The sequence below is a fragment of the Peromyscus maniculatus genome, chromosome 3, assembly GCF_049852395.1.
Source record: "Peromyscus maniculatus bairdii isolate BWxNUB_F1_BW_parent chromosome 3, HU_Pman_BW_mat_3.1, whole genome shotgun sequence".
Lineage (NCBI taxonomy): Eukaryota > Metazoa > Chordata > Mammalia > Rodentia > Cricetidae > Peromyscus > Peromyscus maniculatus.
In genome coordinates, this window is record NC_134854.1 from 134,455,686 (window position 1) to 134,475,667 (window position 19,982).

The 19,982-nt window shown below is 44.3% G+C and overlaps 1 protein-coding gene and 1 long non-coding RNA gene across 2 annotated transcripts in view; one reads left to right on the forward strand and one right to left on the reverse strand.

Annotated features, from left to right (window-relative positions):
* Positions 1 to 19,982, forward strand: part of Lmcd1 (LIM and cysteine rich domains 1) — a 65,483-nt gene that overhangs the window by 13,828 nt on the left and 31,673 nt on the right. The window contains exon 2 of the mRNA XM_006996776.3: positions 19,637 to 19,722. Within this exon, the coding sequence (XP_006996838.3) occupies positions 19,637 to 19,722 (86 nt within the window). The remainder of the gene's footprint in view (positions 1 to 19,636; positions 19,723 to 19,982) is intronic.
* Positions 1,311 to 4,948, reverse strand: LOC143272463 (uncharacterized). The gene is made up of 2 exons (XR_013050060.1): positions 4,768 to 4,948; positions 1,311 to 2,795 (listed from the first exon to the last, which is right to left on the reverse strand). It is a non-coding gene; the product is annotated as an uncharacterized LOC143272463 (long non-coding RNA).

Consider the following 19,982-nt stretch of genomic DNA (forward strand, 5'->3'; position numbering starts at 1 on the left):
CTAAGCCATCTTTCCAGCCCCTAAAATTAAAGACTGGGTGAGGTACATCAAGAAGAGGCCTAAATAGCCTATATGTGCAGACAAAGGGGGTTGACACCTTTATTTCTCCTAGAAATACAAGTATAAATAATGAAAGAAGGCATAATGAGGCTGTGTTGGATACTCAGTGGAAGGCTGAAATTAAGTCAGACATTACCAAGTCTGGGAAAGAAGTGGAGCAACTAGACAACATCACATGATGTTGCCAGGGAGAATATAAAATAAAATGATACTACAAGAAGCTGCTGGTAGTTTCTTATAGGGTTTAACATGGGTCTGCCTTGTAACAGTTTCGCTCTTAGGTATATGTCAAGAGAAAGGATCAGGGGTGTCCACCACAAACACTTAGACAAGAGTGTCTGGAATGATTTTTACCTACAACAGCCCTTGATTGAAAACAATCCAAATCCCCATTAACATGAGAGTGGATATTTAATAATAGAAACTGCTAAGTTTTTTTTTAATCCAATGCATGAAACCACCTTGGTAATCTTAAACAAGAAGTAAGAAACAAAATAATAAAGTATCATAGAATTCCTTTTGCACAATGTTCAAAACAGGGAGAAAAAGAAATCTGCAATGGTAGAACTCAGAATAGTAGCTATCTTTCTAAGAGATGGTTATTGCCAAGAAAAGGGCACTTGGGAACTTTCTGGAATGTAAGTTTTCTGTATTTTATCTGGTTAGAGGTCTTAGGGAATACACATATAAAGTAATCAAGTGAATACTTGAGATTTTTGAACATTTTTAAACTCTAAAGCCAGACATAGTAGCACACCGATCTGCAATCCCTATGATCCTTCTGGAAGATGGGAGTTGGGTCCCAGAGAACCAGAAGCTTGCCACCCAGCTAGTCTGGCATATGCAGCAGTGAAGAAGAGAATGTCTCTCTCTCTCTCTCTTTTTTTAAAGATTTATTTATTTTATTATGTATATAGTATTCTATCTGCATGCATGCCTGCATGCCAGAAGAAGGCATCAGATCTCATTATGGATGGTTGTAAGCCATCATGTGGTTGCTGGGTTTTGAACTCAGGACCTCTGGAAGAACGGGCACTGCTCTTAACCTCTGAGCCATCTCTCCAGCCCCGAGAATGTCTCTTAAAGAAGGTGAAAGGGAAAGACTGATTCCCAAGGCTGCCCTCTGACATGCACACCATGACACACACAGATACACACACATGGACATACATCACACACCCAGGCAACATCATACATGCACAAAAGGAGGAAAGCTCTGTGTGAATTTTGCTTTGAAGTACCACTAAAGGTTTTAAGAGACGATATTTAATAACAAGAAGATAGATCTGTGAGTAGATGATTAGGGCACTGTGATCCTAAGGACTGAGTCCTTGCAGCAGCCTGGTGATGCCACATGGAAGAAGTCTGTCTCAAGGACCTGCTGCTGGAGCTTTCAGATGTCCCTTCCATTAGTCTGGAGTTACCATTTCAGTGATGGTCCCTCTTCGGTCATGGACCGGACAACAGCCAGCCTGCCCTGAATGATCTGCCACCAATTCCCTGAAGAGACTTTTTTGTACACTCACCTGCTTGAAGTGTAAGAGAGAAGGTCTTATTCTTCATGCACCCATCTTCAATGAGGCTGGCAAGTCAGATGAGGCCCTCTCTGTTCTGAACTCCTGACCCTCATCTGCTTTCCTACTGAGCGCATGTCACCCTCAGAAGGGAGGGTCCAGGGACATCCACAGTTGTTGTCTTGTTTGTTGTAATTCCTGTACCACAATATCCTGTTTGTTCCAGAATGCCCCACCTGGCCTCAGTGCCCTCTGTGTGATCCCTGTTAGTTTGGCACATGGGAAAGTCTCAGCAGTATGGCGGATGAAACAGAGAAAGTAAGGTGAGGAGATGTACGGAGTTGAGGGAACAGGAGCGTTGCCCCATCTCCTGACAGAAACAGTCATCTCTAGGAGGATAAAAGAGGGAAAGAAAACATGAGGATGGCGGGTATAATGCAGATGTGTAAGAGAGAGAGAAAACCACTTCCCTCTCCCTCAGTGGGGCCCCATGAGGGCTTCGCTGCTGTCTCTCCAGCCAAAACCAGAGCCATCAAAGGAGGAGTGGGATGCAGAGGTAGAGGAAGGCAGAACTCTTGATGTCTGTCCTTGGTGGTACCCAGGAGACATCTTAAGACCAAAAGGAAACCAGTGAAAGGCATGCCAAGCCAGACTCAGAATCATTGACGAATACGTCAAAAGTCAGATTATCTTCCCTCAAACTTTCCTATGAAAGTAGTGGCCACAGGATGCAGAGGAGCCACCACGCCTTGATAGATTTCTAGTTTCCAAAGAACCAACTCGGGCCTCCCTGTGAATCCAGCAACTCTTGCTTTCCAGCTAAAGGTCCCCTGAAAACAAACTCTAGGGATTTCCATAGGCTGTGGAGACAGTTGGCCCTAGTCTCCAAACAACAGCAGCCACATCTCAGAAGATCTGGCCCTCCTGAAGAGTGATCGAAAGCTGGCGGAAATTGAGGCCAAACTGCTTCTAGCTCAGACCCATATCTAGTTTAATTTTCTAGCCCTTGATGAATACTTATTCCAAAATAGGCCAGTGGAAAAGTTCCATCTGTGAGGATTTGCAGTGGTTTGTCTTCCTGTAGCCACCTTGACCAAGCTTAGGGCAACAGTGGACTCACTGCCAACTGTGGAGTCTTTGAAGTACAGGAGATGCTTGCTGAGAAGGCTCTGGACCATAGTGTTTCTTCTTATCTTGAAGACTCTGAGTTGGCATTCCACCCTTTAAAAAAAATGCTTAGTATCAATGCAGCTTAGTGCTTTATAATTTTAGCCAAGCCTTCAATACCACACTGACTATGGTGAAAAGTATTTTGAAAGCACGGATAACGCTATTAAAATTTTTTTCTGGGTGAAATTGCTCAGTTAGTCGGTGTTTTAAAATGTTACTTTCAAAAGTGCTTGGGTGGGAGACAGTTAAGTTGGTGCAATGCAAACCTGAAGGCCTGAGTTCAAGCCCCAGTACCCATTGTTTTTAAAGAAGACCAAGCATGGTGCCGTGCTCTTATAATCCCAGTCCTGGGGAGGCAGAGACGGGTAGATCTCTGGGGCTTGATGGCCAACTAGCCTGGCCCACTTGACAAGTTGGTGGCCAGTGAGAGACCCCATCTCAAAAAATAAAGTGAGAAATGACACTCCAGGGTATCATCTGTCCTCTGTGCACCCACAGCCCCTCTATCTCTCTGTCCCCCTCTCCCTCTTCCACTCTTTCCCCCTTTCTCATGCATGCATGTGTGCATGCACACGCACATGCGCATACACACACACACACACACATACACACACACAAACCTGCACATCCATAAACAACCACTACACACACCTACCAAATGCTACAACTAATTATTTTCATTATCCTCTTCTTTCTACCCACTATACTTCAAGCCTCCCCTAATCTAGGTAACAGTCCTCTTGTCTTTACTAGTGAAGAAATGTCCCCCAAACTATCTTCTTACTTTATTATCAGCCATCCCCAACTCCTTAGAGCCCAAGCTCCTCAAGCCTGCCCTCCCCTCCATGTGAGAGAATAAAACAGCATCCTTGTTCTCAAATAAAGTGTGTTGACTTCTCTTTTGAAGCATAGGCAATGGGCCATGCATTGCACCGGGTCATAGTTTCTCGTATCTTTATAAGAATCTGCTTTTACAAGAGGGTGAACTCAGGCTCCAAGGCATGAAATGAATTGCTTTGGTTGTAGACTCAACTGTTGATAAAGGTGAGAGATAGCAAATTCAACCCTAGCTCTTCCCTCCTTTCCTAGTATGTTTCCACTGCTTTGAAGTCTAGGTCATAAATTTGGTCATGGGTTGAATTTGATCAATACACAGACATGAACATTTACCAGAACCTACCTCCCCATTTCAGATCTCAAATCCTTGGATTCTATTGGAGAGAAAGTCTCCTTCCAGTACTGACATGTCTGACTTCTCAAACACTTACCCAGATTCATGTTAAAGTCACAGTGAGCCAACCCAAGTACTTAGAAGGAAATTTCATATAATTAGAATTTAATGAAGCTGTTTCATTATTCACTTTATTTTTTAAAGACTTATCTGTTTTTATTTTTATGCATACAGCTGTTTTATCTACCTGCATGTCTCAATATCTTTGCATGCTTCATGCCCGCAGAGGCCAGAAGAGAGAGTTGGGTCCCCTGGAACTGGAATTACAGATGGTCATGAGCCGCCATGTGGGTTCTGGGAACCAAACCCAGATCCTCTAGAAGAGCTGCCAGCACTCTTAACCACTCACTGCGCCTTTTCTCCAGCCCCATTTGCCATGGCTTATGATTGCTTTCTATTTTAAATAAATTTCAGGGGTAAAGTTATTTTTCAAGAAACAAGTTTTCAAAAAGTGATTTGTGTAACTATAAATAAGTAGATAGTCACACAGATGGCATGTTGAGGACAAAGTCCTTGAAGAAGGAAGACGGGGTTCTGTAAACAGCTGATATTTGATTTCTCCCCATCTCCAAAACACTGTGTTTTCCAAAACATCTTATATGTATTATCATGTGAGAGTCTTACAACCATGCCATAGAGCTGCTAAAGACTATAATTCATGTTCAAAGATGAGAAAGGACTGGGGATTAGTTCAATGGTAGGGTTGTGTGCCTATCATATATGGGGCCCTAGGTTTCATTCTCAACACTATTACACAAAAAGCATAATAAAGCTGAATTTGGTAGTGCAAACCTGTAATCCCACCATCCTGGGAGTGAAGAGGGTCTAAAGTCCAAGGCCATCTGCAGCTATATAGCCAGGTCAATGCCAGTCTGTGATATATGAGATCCTATGTCTGAAAAGGAAAAGTATAATTAATATGGAAAAGTCTGAGATTGAAAGGGCAGAAAGTGCTTTCTGGAGTTACATAGGTTGCATGAATAGTATCCAGAGTTTACATTCAATGGCACAAGGTCCAACATGCACAGAACTTCCCTAACACTCTGTGAGCAACCCACAGTAACAGTGGATAAAGAGATAATTCTGAGGTAACATGCCAAGACCAGAAATGCCATGGAAAATTTACCCAGCTTAACAGGGCTCTCAGATTGGCTTGAGTTTTCACAATTTCCTGAAACTTGTATATATTCTATTTCATGGAAAAGCCTGGAACAATCTCTCTACAGAGATGTGCTTTGCTCTTCCCTCTCTCAGGAGTCCCTTTCCAGAAGACAGTGAAGGAATGAGCTTTCCTGGCCAGGCAGTGTCTCTTACATTCTGGGTACTGGCATGTAAGCTATGGCATGAAGTAGAAATGGACCACTCTGTGAGGAAATGTCCAGCTCTGAAATAAGGAGAGCAGTTCTTTCCAAGTTGACTGGCCTTGAGTGGATGGCTGAGATTTGGCACTAGACCCAGATGCCCAGACAGATGGAGACAGCATAAAGGGAGTCAGGTACCAAAGAAGATGAGAGGCAGTTCCCTTTGTCGACACTCAGTCTAGTAGCTGAGGGGGTTAGAGGTAAGAGCAGCGAGGGAGAGATGAAACCACTCAGTGGAGTCCAACAGGAGAGAGCAGATGCTAGAACCTGGGAGGAGAGGGGGCTTCTGAGTGGGGCTCAGAAGGGGACTGTCTCCATCACAGAAGAGAACCATCTAACGTATTAGCTTTTGATGCCAAGAAGCATAGACAGAGAGCAAAAGCTGAGAGTGCTATCAAAGGGGCTTTCTAAACCAAAGTGTGCTGTGAAGAGCTGCCGTGAGCAAGGCATTGTTCTAGGGACATGCAGTAGACTAGTACTCCAGGGACTCTACCCTCTTATAACTTGCAGTCTAGCAGGAAGAGTTGTTAAAGATCGTCACCGTGGGCAGGAGGTTATGCCCAGAGTGATGGGGACCATAAAGAAGTAAAAGGCACAAGCACTCCAAGAGCACATGACAGGGATACGTGAAATTTTCTGCAAACTACCTTGGGTTCGTTAATTTGGATTTTTTTTTTCATTTGAATCACGTCCAGTGAGTTTCAAAGGTGAGACCTTAATAGGGACTTATTTGTAAGTGAATGGCCACCTCGAATGTCCATTTCGTGTTTGGTTGGTTGGCAGGCTTTCTTCTCTGTTTTTATTTATTTTTATTTATTATTATTATTAGTGTGTGTGTGGTGTGTGGGCAGGTGTGTGCATACATATGTGGTGTGTGTGGTAACTGTGTGTATGAGTACAGGTATGCACATGTTCCAGCATACACGTGGAAGTTGGAGGGAAACTTCCAAGAGTTGGTGTCTCCTTCCACTAGGGGTTCTAGGAATCTAACTCAGGTCATAAAGTTTGTGTGACAAGCGCTTTTATCCCCTACGCCATCTCTTTGGCTTTTGTTTGTTTATTTGAAACATAGTCCCCCTCTGTAGACCAGGCTGGCCTTAAGCTCACATGGATCCACCTGCCTCTGCCTTCTCAGTGCAGGATTATAGGCACAAGCCACCATGCCTACTTATAAAACCTGGCTTAGAAAAAAATTGACCTATGAACTCCTTAAGGTCCTTTCTCCTCTAAGGATCTACAGCTTTCTCATATACAGAAGCTAACTATACCTAGATACAATTAGGTCCTTATGCAGCAGAGAAGTCAAGGGAAAAATGAAATATTTGGGCTCAAAAAGCTGTATTTAATGTTCATTTTTTAAAATGTCAACAGAAAGGATGGAAGAGGAGTCCGTTATAAGAACGGTACTCTTTGAATGCAGAAAAACACCTCACTAAAGGCAACACACTGAAACACAGTGTTATTTTGTCAAGGAGGCACTGATGTTGGTTTAAGCAACTCTGTGTGTGTGTGTATGTCTGTGTGTCTGTCTGTGTGTCTATGTGTTTGTGTGTCTGTGTGTAAAGCTTCCACTGTCCATAAGCTAACCTACAGTTTAAGCTTGAGGTTCCTAGCAGGAGGCATTTGCATAGTGAAACCTGCAGATTTTTAATAACTGGACCACAAAACACATTTAGACAGCATGTTTCCTTTCAAGGTATTAAGACTGAGACAGGCGAGATTCAAAGCCTTCCTGCTTGATTTTCTCCAGCTCCCCCTTTCCTAAGCTAAGGCCAATAAAAGCAATAAAAGCATGTCCTTCTGAAAATTAGAATTCACACACACGTGCGCGCGCACACACACACTTTTTTTCTCACAGGATTACATTCTTAAGCTAGCACAATGATAAACTCACAAGTGTCTCACCGAACTGGAAGGTATAATAAACAGGTATAGCCAACCTTAAGATTAAAGCTGACACTGGAAACAAAATTTATGAAGAGTTGAAATGTAAGAACCATGAAATGAATTAGATTCCGAGTGTAACCTGAAGACCCCAGACCCAGGAACACCAGCAGCTTGTTCTCATTTAGGAATTGTGGGTACAGGGGAGGAAGGAATCCCATAAAAGGGCCTTATTTTTTCTTATCTTTGCTTCCCCCAAGCTACTTGGATAAGATTCTCAAGGGAGTTTCATGTCTGGTTCATAGCGAGGGTCATATAGCTGTGCTCTATTGTCCGGAAAGGCGCAGATCATAGCCAAGGAAGGAAGGGTGTCTAGGAAAGGGCTGTCCAAGGAAGAAGCACTCGGAAGTGCTCAGAAGCCCCAGGTCAGCTACCACCTCTAGGATTCCCCTTCATAGCCTATGCCCATGCTGTGGGAATGGAAGTGTCTCACAAGACCCATGAGAAAACACAAGGGTGTAGATTAGGAGTGTAGATCGGTGGTAGAGGGCTTGTCTAGCTTGCATGAGGCCCTAGATTCAATTCCCCAGCACTTTCCAAAACATCAACAAATGCCCAAGTGGGGTATGGTAGAGCGCATGCCTGGAATCTCCGAGTTCATAAGACAACTGAAGAAGGAAGATTAGCAGAAATTCAAGGCTAACCTGGTTTTACAGACTAGGCCAAACTGGGCTACAGTGTGAGAGTCTTTTTTTTAAAAAAAAGTCCTCTGAGGGGTGGGATGTAGCTCAGTTGGTAAAGTACTTGGCTAGCACTCAGAAAGTCCTGGGTTCAAGCCCCAGCACATCATACACCATGAATGGTGGTACAGACCTATAACCCCAACACTCAGGAGGTGGAGGCAAAGTTAGTTCAAAGTCATCTTCTACTATGCATGGAATTTGAGGCTAACCTGGGCTCCATTCAACTTTTAACCACCACCTCCCCGCTCCCCCAGTAAGCTGAGGGAACTGACGAGAGGACCCTCTGCTTTGTGCATTTCGCTTTTCATATTAGCCCATGCAACGTTGGTAGCTGGTTCAAAGGCAGCTGATGCCAAAGGAAAATCTGAGTTCAGTCTTAAAAACCTGGTCCCATCAATCCAGTGGGGTATCTCAGAAATAAGATTTGTGGACCTGCTTTGGATACTGCAGTGTGTAAACATGGGCTATCAGAAAGCTGCTGACCGCCAAGGAGGCTGGCTTCCTTTCTCCTTCCATCACCGTAGTTCACACCCTGCCAAAAGAAAGTTAAACAAAGCTGTCTGTGTCCAGGGTTTGGACCACCGAGCTCCGAGACTTTCCATGTGCTGTCGTCACACACAGCTGGTTGCTCAGCAACGGATCTCTCAGTACAAGAGTTGGAACTTTGCACCCTGCCTTAAAGCCTTTGTCGAAGTGACCCTGATCTCCTGACCTTGGGAAGATGCAGGTGTCTTTTGATGACCACATATAGACCATGTACTTTCAAGGGCTCTTGCCAAGTCTTAGAAGAGAGGACTTGTCTGTGCAGATCATTCCATAGAATTTTGATAGCTCTCCTTTCTCAATGTCTCTCATCTCAGGACTTTCTAATGACTGTAAAACCGTGGATGAGAGTCTTATCATATCCCTTATCTTTTAAAATGTAAGAGCTAAGAGTACAAAATAGTGAAATTAATTTTTAAAAGACAGTGGAAAGAAAAAAAAGGAATATAGATAACTTTCTACTTTGGCTAAGCAAGCACTTTCTCTGTTATTCCCAGAACTTATGTAGGGAGGTAGACATTTCGAATAGACATATATACAATTTCTACCTCAGTGAGGATGAAATTAAGTTCCCCACGTCACTCACAGTCCATGGACTGCCCTTCCTGGAGAGGAGTGTTTTCAGGAAGTCTGGCTTTGTTTACTGTCCTTCCATGATGCTCACACCTTCCCTGGCATGGATCTAGCTTGGGAGTTTAAGTACCAAATGCAGTAATTGTCCTCCTAACCGGACATAGGGAAACCACAGCCCTTCCTCTTCCCTGGAATGTTGCTGGCTGCCTGCCCCTTCTCCAGGCTGCCACTGACTGCGACCCTCTGTCCTTCTTGGGGCTGATGGTGGCCCCTGCACCTCCCCAGCTCTAGGCTGAAGGGGATTGAGAGGCTCGTCTAGAAGGAAGTATCCAACCCAGGTTCATAGGAGCTCCATGTCTGCAGGCTGCATGGAGAACCACTGCTTTGTATTATTTCCTTAAGAGGTACAGTGTTTGGGGGGAAGTGGTCTGGCTCAGAAGGCTTCTCTCATTCTTTTACTTAAGAACCTCTGGGGTCTTGACAAAAGTCTGGACTTCTACTCTGTGAAGTGTTCCAACAGTTAAAAAAGATGATGATGATGATGATGATGATGATGATGATGATGATGATGAAACTATTCACAGCACACTGTTTGTAATCTAAGTCTGGACTTGCTCTTTTCTGTATGGATGCCCACTGGCCAGTCCCCCCTCCCTGGAGCAGATCCTGTGCCCCAGTGGAAGCTGACCTTTGTATCCAGATGTTTTTCCCCAATGCATTGCAAAATGAGTTCTCCCAAACTTGCCTTTTCCACTCTCAAAAACCGGTCCTCTCTGTTCATCTTCTGCTTCGTTCCGTACTCACCTCCCCAGGTTTTAGGAAATCCCCCAGTAAATACCTTAGGGCAGGGCCAAAAAGAATCCTGTTTTCCCAAATATGGGAAGAGTGAGTATAGGCTGTATTCTAGAGGGTTCCATCAGTCCCTTCAGCAGGCTTTGAGGTAACTGACTCAGGACATGACAGCAGGTAAGGAGAGGCATAGAAATAGTAGCTATCTTTCTCCTTAGCTGAGTGACTATCTGACCTGAGTTTTTCACCATGACAGGGAAGACAACCATGGTCATGACTGCACAGAGTCTCTTCTAGAACTAAGCTGAGTCCCACACAGACAGTGGTAAAGGCCTTGTCTTTATTAGGGGACACACAACAGGCATTCTTGGCATTCTCTGAGTCAGTCAGTCTCTCTCTCTCTCTCTCTCTCTCTCTCTCTCTCTCTCTCTCTCTCTCTCTCTCTCTCTCTCTCTCCCCCTCCCTCCCTCTCCTCCTCTCTCCTCCCCTATATGTGAGCATGGGCTCCTACAGTCTCCACATAGGGCATTTTGGGTTCTCATCTAGATAATCATGGATGAGAGTAAGTCCCTTCAATTCCGATATCCTTTCACTGAAGTGTGTAGTGAGGCTGAAAATTCACAGACTAAACAAACTGAGATTAGCTCTGTTGATCCAGTGCTTAGAATTCTAGGGGTGGAAAACTTTGTGTGTTGTTTGTTAAGAACTTATTTGAAGCAACAGATTAGATCACGATTAGTGGGTGACAAGCTGATGGCTGCCATGCCTGACCTGGGCTTCAGGGTAAAACATTACTGGTTTCCTTCTTTTTCAATTGGTTCATGTGGGCTGTAATTACCCCCTGGACCAGCTACAGTTGAGTGGGAGAAATTCTTGTACCCCAAATGTTATTTTACTATTTTTGAGACAAGGTCCCTAGCTGATTGGTCTCAAACTCCTTATGTGGCTGAGAAGAATGACTGAATTTCTGATCCTCCTGCTTCTACCTCCTTATTTTTCGAGACAAGGTCTCTTCACTAGTCCTGGAGCGTACCATTTTGGCTTGACTGGCTGGCCAGAAAGCCTCATGGGATCCAACCCCTCCCTCTCAGCACTGGGTTTACAGATGTACACTGCTGTGTCTGGCTTTAGCTCTAAACTGTAATATTAAAACAAATGCTGAACAAACATATTTTACTCTGTATAGGAAATATTCCTTTGAAATTTCTTAGTTTTTGACCATCCATTTATTCATCCACTCATTTTTTTTCTCAGTATAGTTTGTCCACATTCAGCTTTGGTACAATTTAAATCACATTCTCCTTGTTATCCTTCCCACAGCCAACATGTCATGCTTAACATGTAAGAATATCCCATTGAGTTATAACTGGCACACAGAAACTGTATGTACATGAGGTCTGTAAGCTCATGTTCCTGGATCTGTGGACATTTTTTAACCCCTTGACTAACAAGCCTCCCCTACAGTTACCTTTTTCCTTGTAGTGAAAGTAGCTAAGACCCACTCTCTTGGCAATTTCTAAGTACAAAATTATAATCAAAATGCTATACTTTAGATCTCCCAGGTGTGTTCTCATTCATAAATCATACTTAGTACCCATTTAGGACCATCTCCCCATTTCCCCACACCCTGGCAGTCAAGATCCACTCTGTGTTTCTGTGGGACCCTGTTAGGATACCTACATGAGACCACTCAGGGTCTGCATCTCTGTGCCAGGCTTAACTCACTTAACCTAATGCTTCTGGGTTCATCTGAATTGTCCTCTATCCATAATTCTTTAATGTTTATTTCTGCTTATGTATGCAGTGCTTTGCCTGCATGTGTACCTGTGCACCATGTGTGTGCGTGCCCCTGGAGGCCAGGAAAGGCATCAGATCCCTTGGGATAGAAATTACAGATGTTTGTGAGCCCACAAGTGAACTCTGGGAACAGAACCTAGGTCCTCTGAAAGAGAAGGAAGTGCTCTTAACCACTGAGCCATCACACCAGACCCTCTATCCAATACTTTTTATCCAAGGTTGATGGGATCCATGAATATGGTATATACCAGTAATGAAGAATAACTGTATTTACTACAATTGCTGTTATTCTTATATATTATGAGAAAGATGGAGACTCAAGCCACTTGTGGGCTTGAAGGTCTCTGGGGGTTGGATAATTATGAAAAGAAGCTTAGAATGTACATTGAAGACTTCCAGATGCCCAGGTGACCACAAAAGGAATTTCAGTGGCAACAGTAAATGAAAATAGAAATGAATATATTTGAACTTGTGGCATGAACCTCATCAGGGAGCCCAGTGACATCAACCTCAAGGAATCCTTATAAGAGTTGGGAATGAACCCAGAAATGACTTCCTCCTTGGTTAAGGAGGAAGTTTGTTACCTCTTATCTTTGTTAAGCACTGACAGTTTTGAGCAGTAGGTTTTTAGCATGTAGTCCCCACATCTCCATCTGTTCCATTATTTCTGCCATTTGGGTCCAAGATCAAGCTCCAGATCCATGATGCTGTACTAAGTATTTAACAACCTGAGTCTTTTCCAGGCTTCCAGGAAAGGGCAGAACATATGTGACCCGTGATTCTAATCCACTTCCTATGACTACTACCTTCCCCTCTGTACTTGAAGTCTATCTGTTGCCTTGAACATCTTTTGGTTTATTGATCAAAATAAGAGCAGGTGGTAGAATCTTGAGGTCAAGGAAATTGTATATGAACTCTACCCTATTTCTCATAAATCAAACCTTCCTAGGACCTCATGTACTTGGATTTTTTACTCTTGGGGGCCCAACACCTAGCTCCCAAATAAATACACAGAGATTTATTCTTGCTTATAAATGTCCATCCTTAGCTTGACTTGTTTCTAGCCAACTTTTCTAACTTAAATTATCCCATTTCTCTTTAACTACATTTTATTTCTGGGCTTTTTACCTTTCTTTATTCTATATGTCTTCCCTTCTTACTCCATGGCTATTTGTGTGGCTGGGTGGCTGGCCCCTGGTACCTTCCTCTCCTCCTTTTCTCTCTCCTCCTTCCCTTTTCTTTATTCTCTCTGCCTGGCAGCCCCACCTACTTCTCTCTTACCTAACTATTGGCCATTCAGCTCTTTATTAGACCAATCAGGTGTTTTAGACAGGCACAGTAACACAGCTTTACAGAGTTAAACAAATGCAACATAAAAGAATGCAACACATCTTTGCATCATTAAACAAATATTCCACAGTATAAACAAATGTAACACATCTTAAACTATTATTCCACAACAACCTCATGACCCTACAGACATGCATTCCCTCCTTTTGTTCCCAGATTTCCAGAATCAAGGACACCTTCAGTGAAAACTGTCAGGGACCTGGAGACTTCTGGTGTGGTAGAGAGTCAGACCTGGATTTTCATAATTCATGTGTGAATTATGTCCAAGGAAGTAAATCCCATCAGTTCTATGGACTTGTTTTCCTCAGGAGCAAAATGGAAAATACCTTCCTCATGGGATCACTATGAAGACCAAGCAAGATAGGGATGTGTCCCCACTTGTAAAATGTAAAGTACAGTATTCTTGGTGGAATGCTCTATAGCACATTGGCTGAGGGAACACATAAAATAAAACCTGACTGGTGTAATGGCATGGCTCAGTCACTTATACTCATCAATCTTCCAGAAGAGCATAGATATTTCTGGACCTCAGTATTGCAATCTAGAAATGAAAATAATAAAAAGTACCACTTTGGTAGGATTGGTGGAATATTACATGTAATATTATAGTGTGTAAATGCTAGACATTTTCCTGGCACAAAATATGTACTCAATAAATGTTAGCTATATCCATGATCATCAGAAAAGACAGAGCATCACACAGGAGTAGATTTAGAAGCCCCTCCCTTCCCTAGAGGGCTATATTCCAGACCATTCTGAATGGGAGAGTTACTCTTCATCTGTTGATTAGGAATAATGGCAGTCTTCAAAGGTTGACCCTAATTGATAACAAAAAGAATGATTAAGGAAGTGAAATCACTTGGTGGACTGTAAAGCTGTTATTATGGGGATATTTATAGTAGTGGGATAGTTTTAGGATTGGTTTGTCTGAATGTAATACTGGCTCTTTCTCGACCCTCTCATAACTTCAACCTGCTCCATTTATCTCCATTTTCACTCCGTTTGCTACTGGAATTCTTGTGAGTTTGATTTAAGTGACCTAATAGGTTAGTCAGTAATCCTCAATGACCTATATCTATAGGACTTACTTGTAACAATCCCTGTCGGGTAGAATCCAGCATATATTTGAAAGATATTACCTCAGGAAACACTCGGGATAGTCAGAGGCCATGTGCTAGCACTAATAGACCACTGTCAAATGGTAAGACCATGACCTTTATATAATCAAGAGAACCTCTTACTCATAAATGAGAAAACCTGCAAGATGTTGGGACCAGCTCAAAACCCTTTAAGGAATCAGGTCTTTGCTGGTAATTTAATGTTAAGACAAGATGGATGACCAATTACAAAACTAGTTAATGTTTTCCAGGGTAATAAATCACAATCTTGGGGTGAAAGTTTCAAAAACAGAGAGATTATTTGTGTCTCCCAGGACCAAGAACTGCAACTAGACTCAGCATGCAGGCTAACTAAGTATTAGAGCTGAGGGAAATAGATGTCGCTGAATGATACATGACTTAGGGGGGCCCAATAGCCAGTGTCCTCCTGCCATTATATAGCATTGGAAGATTATGTCAGACATCTTTATGCCATATTACCAAAATTTTGATAATATCTGAAACAATGGTCCATATGTATCTCATTTTACAAACAGCTTTTTCATTGTACATGATTCCCACAAGGAGAAGGACACTGAGCAGGATACTTCTTTTCTAAGTCCCACGTCCATGCAGAACTCCACACTGCAGTCTCCCTCTTAAATTCTTCTTCCTCTCAACCCTATACTGCTCTCGGTAACATTTTGTTATCAGGACAATTCCTGGGGAGTGGGGGAGGTGGTCTCGTCTATGAAATGCCAAGCATGAGGGCCCAAGTTTGGATCATCAGCACTTGCATACAAGCAAGGCACTGATGAGTGGTGATGCTTGCCTGTAACCCCGGGGTGGGGGAAAGGGTGGGGACAGGCAGATCTCTGGAACTCAGTGGCTAGACACTCCAGCTGAATTAGTGAACTACTGGTTCAGTGACAGACAGTGTCTCAGAGAGTAAGGGGGAGAACAATAGAGAAGAGTACTCAATGCCAACCTCTGGCCTCCACATGCATGCTCGCGCACGTGTGTGTGTGTGTGTGTGTGTGTGTGTGTGTGTGTGTGTGTGTGTGTCTTGCTCCCTATACCTCCAGGAGCTACCTAAGTCCTTTAAAGTCTTCAAAGGAGGTAGAGTGGGCTGGGAAAAGGGGAGGTAGGGAAAGCTTTGGTTTGGTAGTAAAAACAAGAAAATAAAAAATAAATTTTAAAAAAAATTAAATGAATGATTCAGTTCCAAGACATTATATTACATGCACCACATCCTACCAAACCAGAGCCAAAAACCATTGTCAAAATGCGCTTTCTTCCCCTCAAGAGAAAACTCGGATTAGACACTGCATTCTAAGAAACCTTTGTTAAAGGGATGGTTCCCTTAAGCTTCAGTTCTCAGCTACTGGGAGAGGCTGGGAGACACAGTGCTATCCATCAACAGTGTCTACATCAGAGAAGTGCACTGTTTATTAACCAGAGGATCTTGTTTGGAGCTCTGTGGCTGGCTGATTCCCCTCCCTGTTCCTCAACATCATTTTCCCTGTGTTGAAGATACTTAGGCCTGCCTGGCTCCAGTGATCGGCATGCAGCGAACAAGTGACTATTCAGTGTGTTGAACAGTCAGCCAGAAAACTCATTGCATGCATGGCCTGACTGCCCAAATGTAACTCTTCCTGGCAAGGCCATTTATTTTTCTTTCTAGAACATTTGTTGTCATGGAAACTGGGCCACTGGCAGGCTGGAGACTGAGTTCTGCTTCCTATACCCACGTAGCTATGGCTACCTGACTCAAGGATAGACCTCTTCCATCATCACTTGCTTAAAAATGTGGCCTTTCTTGGTTAGGAATAGCTTCACTGAAAGAGATAATCAGGTACGACACAGCCATCGGCAGGTACCTAAGCTGGGCCTGCATATGCCTGGCCTGTCTGCAGCGAGTCGCAGATGGGAGAAGGGCTCATAGAGCCCTGACCATTTTGCTGAAATCACAACTACAGATAGTCTAGGAAGTGGTATGTCACTCTTCCCTGTTGTGTGGCCACCAGGCTCCAATGGACAGCTCCAAGCCATGGTTATACACACGCAACCCTGGTTAAAACTCAGGAAATCACAAAACAGAATGGCATGATGTGAGAAACAGATTTGTAGGGATGGAGGGGGGGTTGGCCTGGTGTGGGGGCAGGTAAGAGAGGATGGGGTGAGTGTATGAGAATGTGTTTATTATACATTTATGAGATTGTCAACAAACAAGTTTAATTAATAGAAAACAGAACAAAACCAAAAGAGTTTCCTAAGGGCTGAAGCTAAAATCAGCCTTGCTTAATGACTTAATCACAAAGAATGGAGCTTGTGTTGGCCTCGTGTTTTGTTTTGCTTGCTTGCTTTTTTACATCTTAAATCTAATCATAGAGACAACAAATAGATAAGGAAGAAAGTGGAGAATAAAAAACATATGGGGTCTGCCCTTCCAAAAATAATTCCCCAGAAGTCCCCAAGGAAGCAAAGGCTTGAAAGAAAGTTTCAGAACAACCAATTCAAGGTCTTTCAAACTGTCTTTCATAAGATCTAACGACAACAGCAAATATTCGGTGCATAATAAGTGTGCTAAATCCTTTCCAGTTTCTCATTTAACTTTCTGGGCAACTCCATGAGGCATGTGGGTTTCCTATTATCCCAGTGAGTCAGGAAGAGAGAGACTCAACAAACTCAGCCATTGGTCCTGTACAGTAAGAGGGAGGGACAAAAGTGGTACTAAACCCAGCCAGCCTGACCCCTCACCAGGGCTCTTCTCCCTGAAATAGGGGCTCACTCCCCGACTCTCTTGTTGCATTTAGCACAGGCTGGCATCTTAAAGGTTAGAAGCCTTTGCACATCCTGCGGCCACCACTTGTATTTGATCACGTGATCCTCACTTCCACCCTGCTGCTGTGAACCGCTCTGTAACATCTCACAAGTGACAACTGTCAGGAACACGAGCCAGGCAGCCCCACCCAGGTGGTTTTCCAGTTTTACAAAGCAGAAACCTAATCTGGCAGAACAATGGCTTGCATCCAGTCACACACATAGCTGATAAATGCCAGACCTAACCCAGGGAGGCTGGTCCCCACATCACAGGCTGTCACGCTTAGGAACAGCACTGTCTTACATCACTGTTTCTCAGCCGAACAGGAGCTAGCAGCCACACTGAGGCTCAACTCCAGATCAGTCGTCAAAACTAATCCTCTCCTGGGGGAGGACTGTTAAATAGTCCCTCATTAGAAGATCAGCTCTGCTCAGGCCTGCTGTGCCACTTAGGAAATGCTTCCGTGAATGTCTTCTTTCCAGGCCTCTGGGCATATCTGAAACACTCCAACAGTGAAGCCTTATTCGTGAATTAAGTCAACTTGGAACCATTCAAATATTAAGTGTGGAAAGATTGCTATATTTCAGCTAGTATAGTTCAAGGTGTAGGGGAGGAGGAGAGGAGGTGGATGTGAGCACACATGCAGGCCAATAGCTTTAACAAAGTTCTGTCTATATAACAGGGCCCCCGACTTAGGGAGATAGTGATCTGAGCCATCTCAATGCTCATACTTAGCACAGATCTGTAATCTTAAGCCCCAAAGGGCTAAGACAGGAGGATTTCATGTTTGAGGCCAGAGAGGAACACGTAGTAGGACCCATTTCAGGGTGGAAAAAAGTATAACATGATTTTAGTACTAATCAGACACCAATATAAACACACAGTCCTCTGAATACCTACGACTAGACTGCTGGTCTAGTTGTTGGGAGATCTGGGTGCAGGAGAGAAAGACTGTAAAGGACCACTGTGCTGAATCCTAACACTGGCAAACAAACTTCACCAGGTCCCCCCCTGACCCCCACCTCCACACACACCTTTTAAAACCAAACAGAAGGCTATAGAAAAGTCACTAAAATTCTAACCTTACAAGCATGAGGACCTGAGTTTTACCCCCAGACCCCACATAAACAAAAGCCAGTGTGGTGATACATGCTGGCAATACCAGGGCTGGAGAGGCAGAAACAAGTAGATAGGGTGGCTCACTAGACAGACAGTCTAGCCTGCGCCTGCGTTGTGAGCTCAGGACAGAGTAAGACTCTCTTGCATAAGCAGTGTGGGTTGTGCCTGAGGAGAAACAATACCCATCATGGTCCTCTGGCCTTCACACACACACACACACACAACACGACACAACACAACACAGTGAACCAGAAATGTCCCCAGAAGCACACTCCGATTGCCACACCACAAGACACATTCTACCATTTGTTCTCTTCACAGTCTCTTCCCACAACCAGGCTTCCCTTCTCTCCATTTTCTATCGATTCAGCCTGCGCAGTCTAAATCCCCAAGTGACCTGGTTGAAGAAGCCTCCCTGGCCCTCCCGTCTGGGTTTCTTCACAGTTGCCTTCTTCCATACATCTGACGTTTATGTCCAAATCATGGCAATGACCATAGCTAGACCACAGCCTAGCCCTTGCTGTTACTCAGCAGCCGTTTGCAAGGGAGAAGTTTGAGCTTTCCTCTCTATAGCCCCTGGCTTGTGCATGCCTTCAGGGCATACAGCACCTAATGTTAAAGCCCCCACGCGGGGCACAGAGTAGCCACTGAGTAAATGTTATGCCATCTATGCGTCTGTTAAAATGAGGAGCTTATTCCTTTACATTTCTAATGGGTGGAGCCCTGCCTGCTTCTGAAAAGAACAGGATGGCACACACACCTCTACAAAGTCTTCCCCACCCCCACCCTCATCCCCACCCCAAGGGAAAACTAGGTTAAGTTCCTCAGCCTGCAGATTCGTCACTAACCCATCGCCTCTCCAGTTTTAACGTAATACATTTCTGGGAATTCTGTTCAAGGGCAGTGTGATGAAAGGGGGCCACGGGAATTGTGCATTTCTGGTGAGCTTGTGGGTACAGCTGCTGGTTCCAGGACCCCACCAGAGCCACTGGATCTAACCACGGCAGCAATGGCTGCCAAATGCACTCCTGTTTCCTAGGGCATGTGATGAAAAACAAAACCTGCCTTGGGTTGCCCTTCCTCCATTTCAAATGCTCATGAGATTGTTTTTGGTACGTTAGCAAAATACTGAAGTCCTACTCCGAGCCATAAACAGCTAGGAACAGGTTCCTTTGTGGTTGTGGTGTTGGTTCAGTCACATCCTATCAGTAAATCAGAAGGCGGTGAAGGAGACACTCTGGAAGACTCCGTTCCAGTGATAGATAAATCCAGGAATGAGTAAAGGTGGGGAAAGAAGCAGATGGCCCCCACAGGAGTCTTTCCAGACAGCCCAGGCATTCGGAGACAGCCCTGGAGCCTGGCAGCAAGCCCCAGCAGAGCTTTTACCAGGAAGGGCCCCGCCCTTCAACACTTGCTGTCCATGGCCCCATTCCCGGATGTTCTTCCCTGTTCCCAGTAAACAGTGAGTGGCAGCATATTGATCAGGGGCCCTTTGAACCCCGCGCAGTCCCTTTGCTGTTATGCCAAGTCTCCCAGAGGTCAATGTGAAGGAAAACACCCTCTCTGTGTCTCCTTTTCCAGATGTCCCTGGGCCAGCCGCCGTCCGCCAGAGTGGCTTGCCTGAGGTGCAAGGGAATGTGCTCCGGCTTCGAGCCCCATTCGTGGAGGTAACGCATTTGGTCAAGGGGACTGTCTGCTTTTGTTTCCTGACTGTCCTTTCCAAAAATGTGGGTGGTTCTCTCTGCTGGCCCGGGGTAGGTGGGTACATGCTGGGAAGGGCAGCTGGGGAATGGGGGCCCTCCTTTCTGTCCTAACTCAGAGAATGAGTGAATGTTGTAAAGATCTTGGGGAGCGAAACTAAGGGAAAATTGCTTTGCATTTCATAAACCATCTCAAGGTAGATGCCATCAAGCTGGTCCAGCAAGGA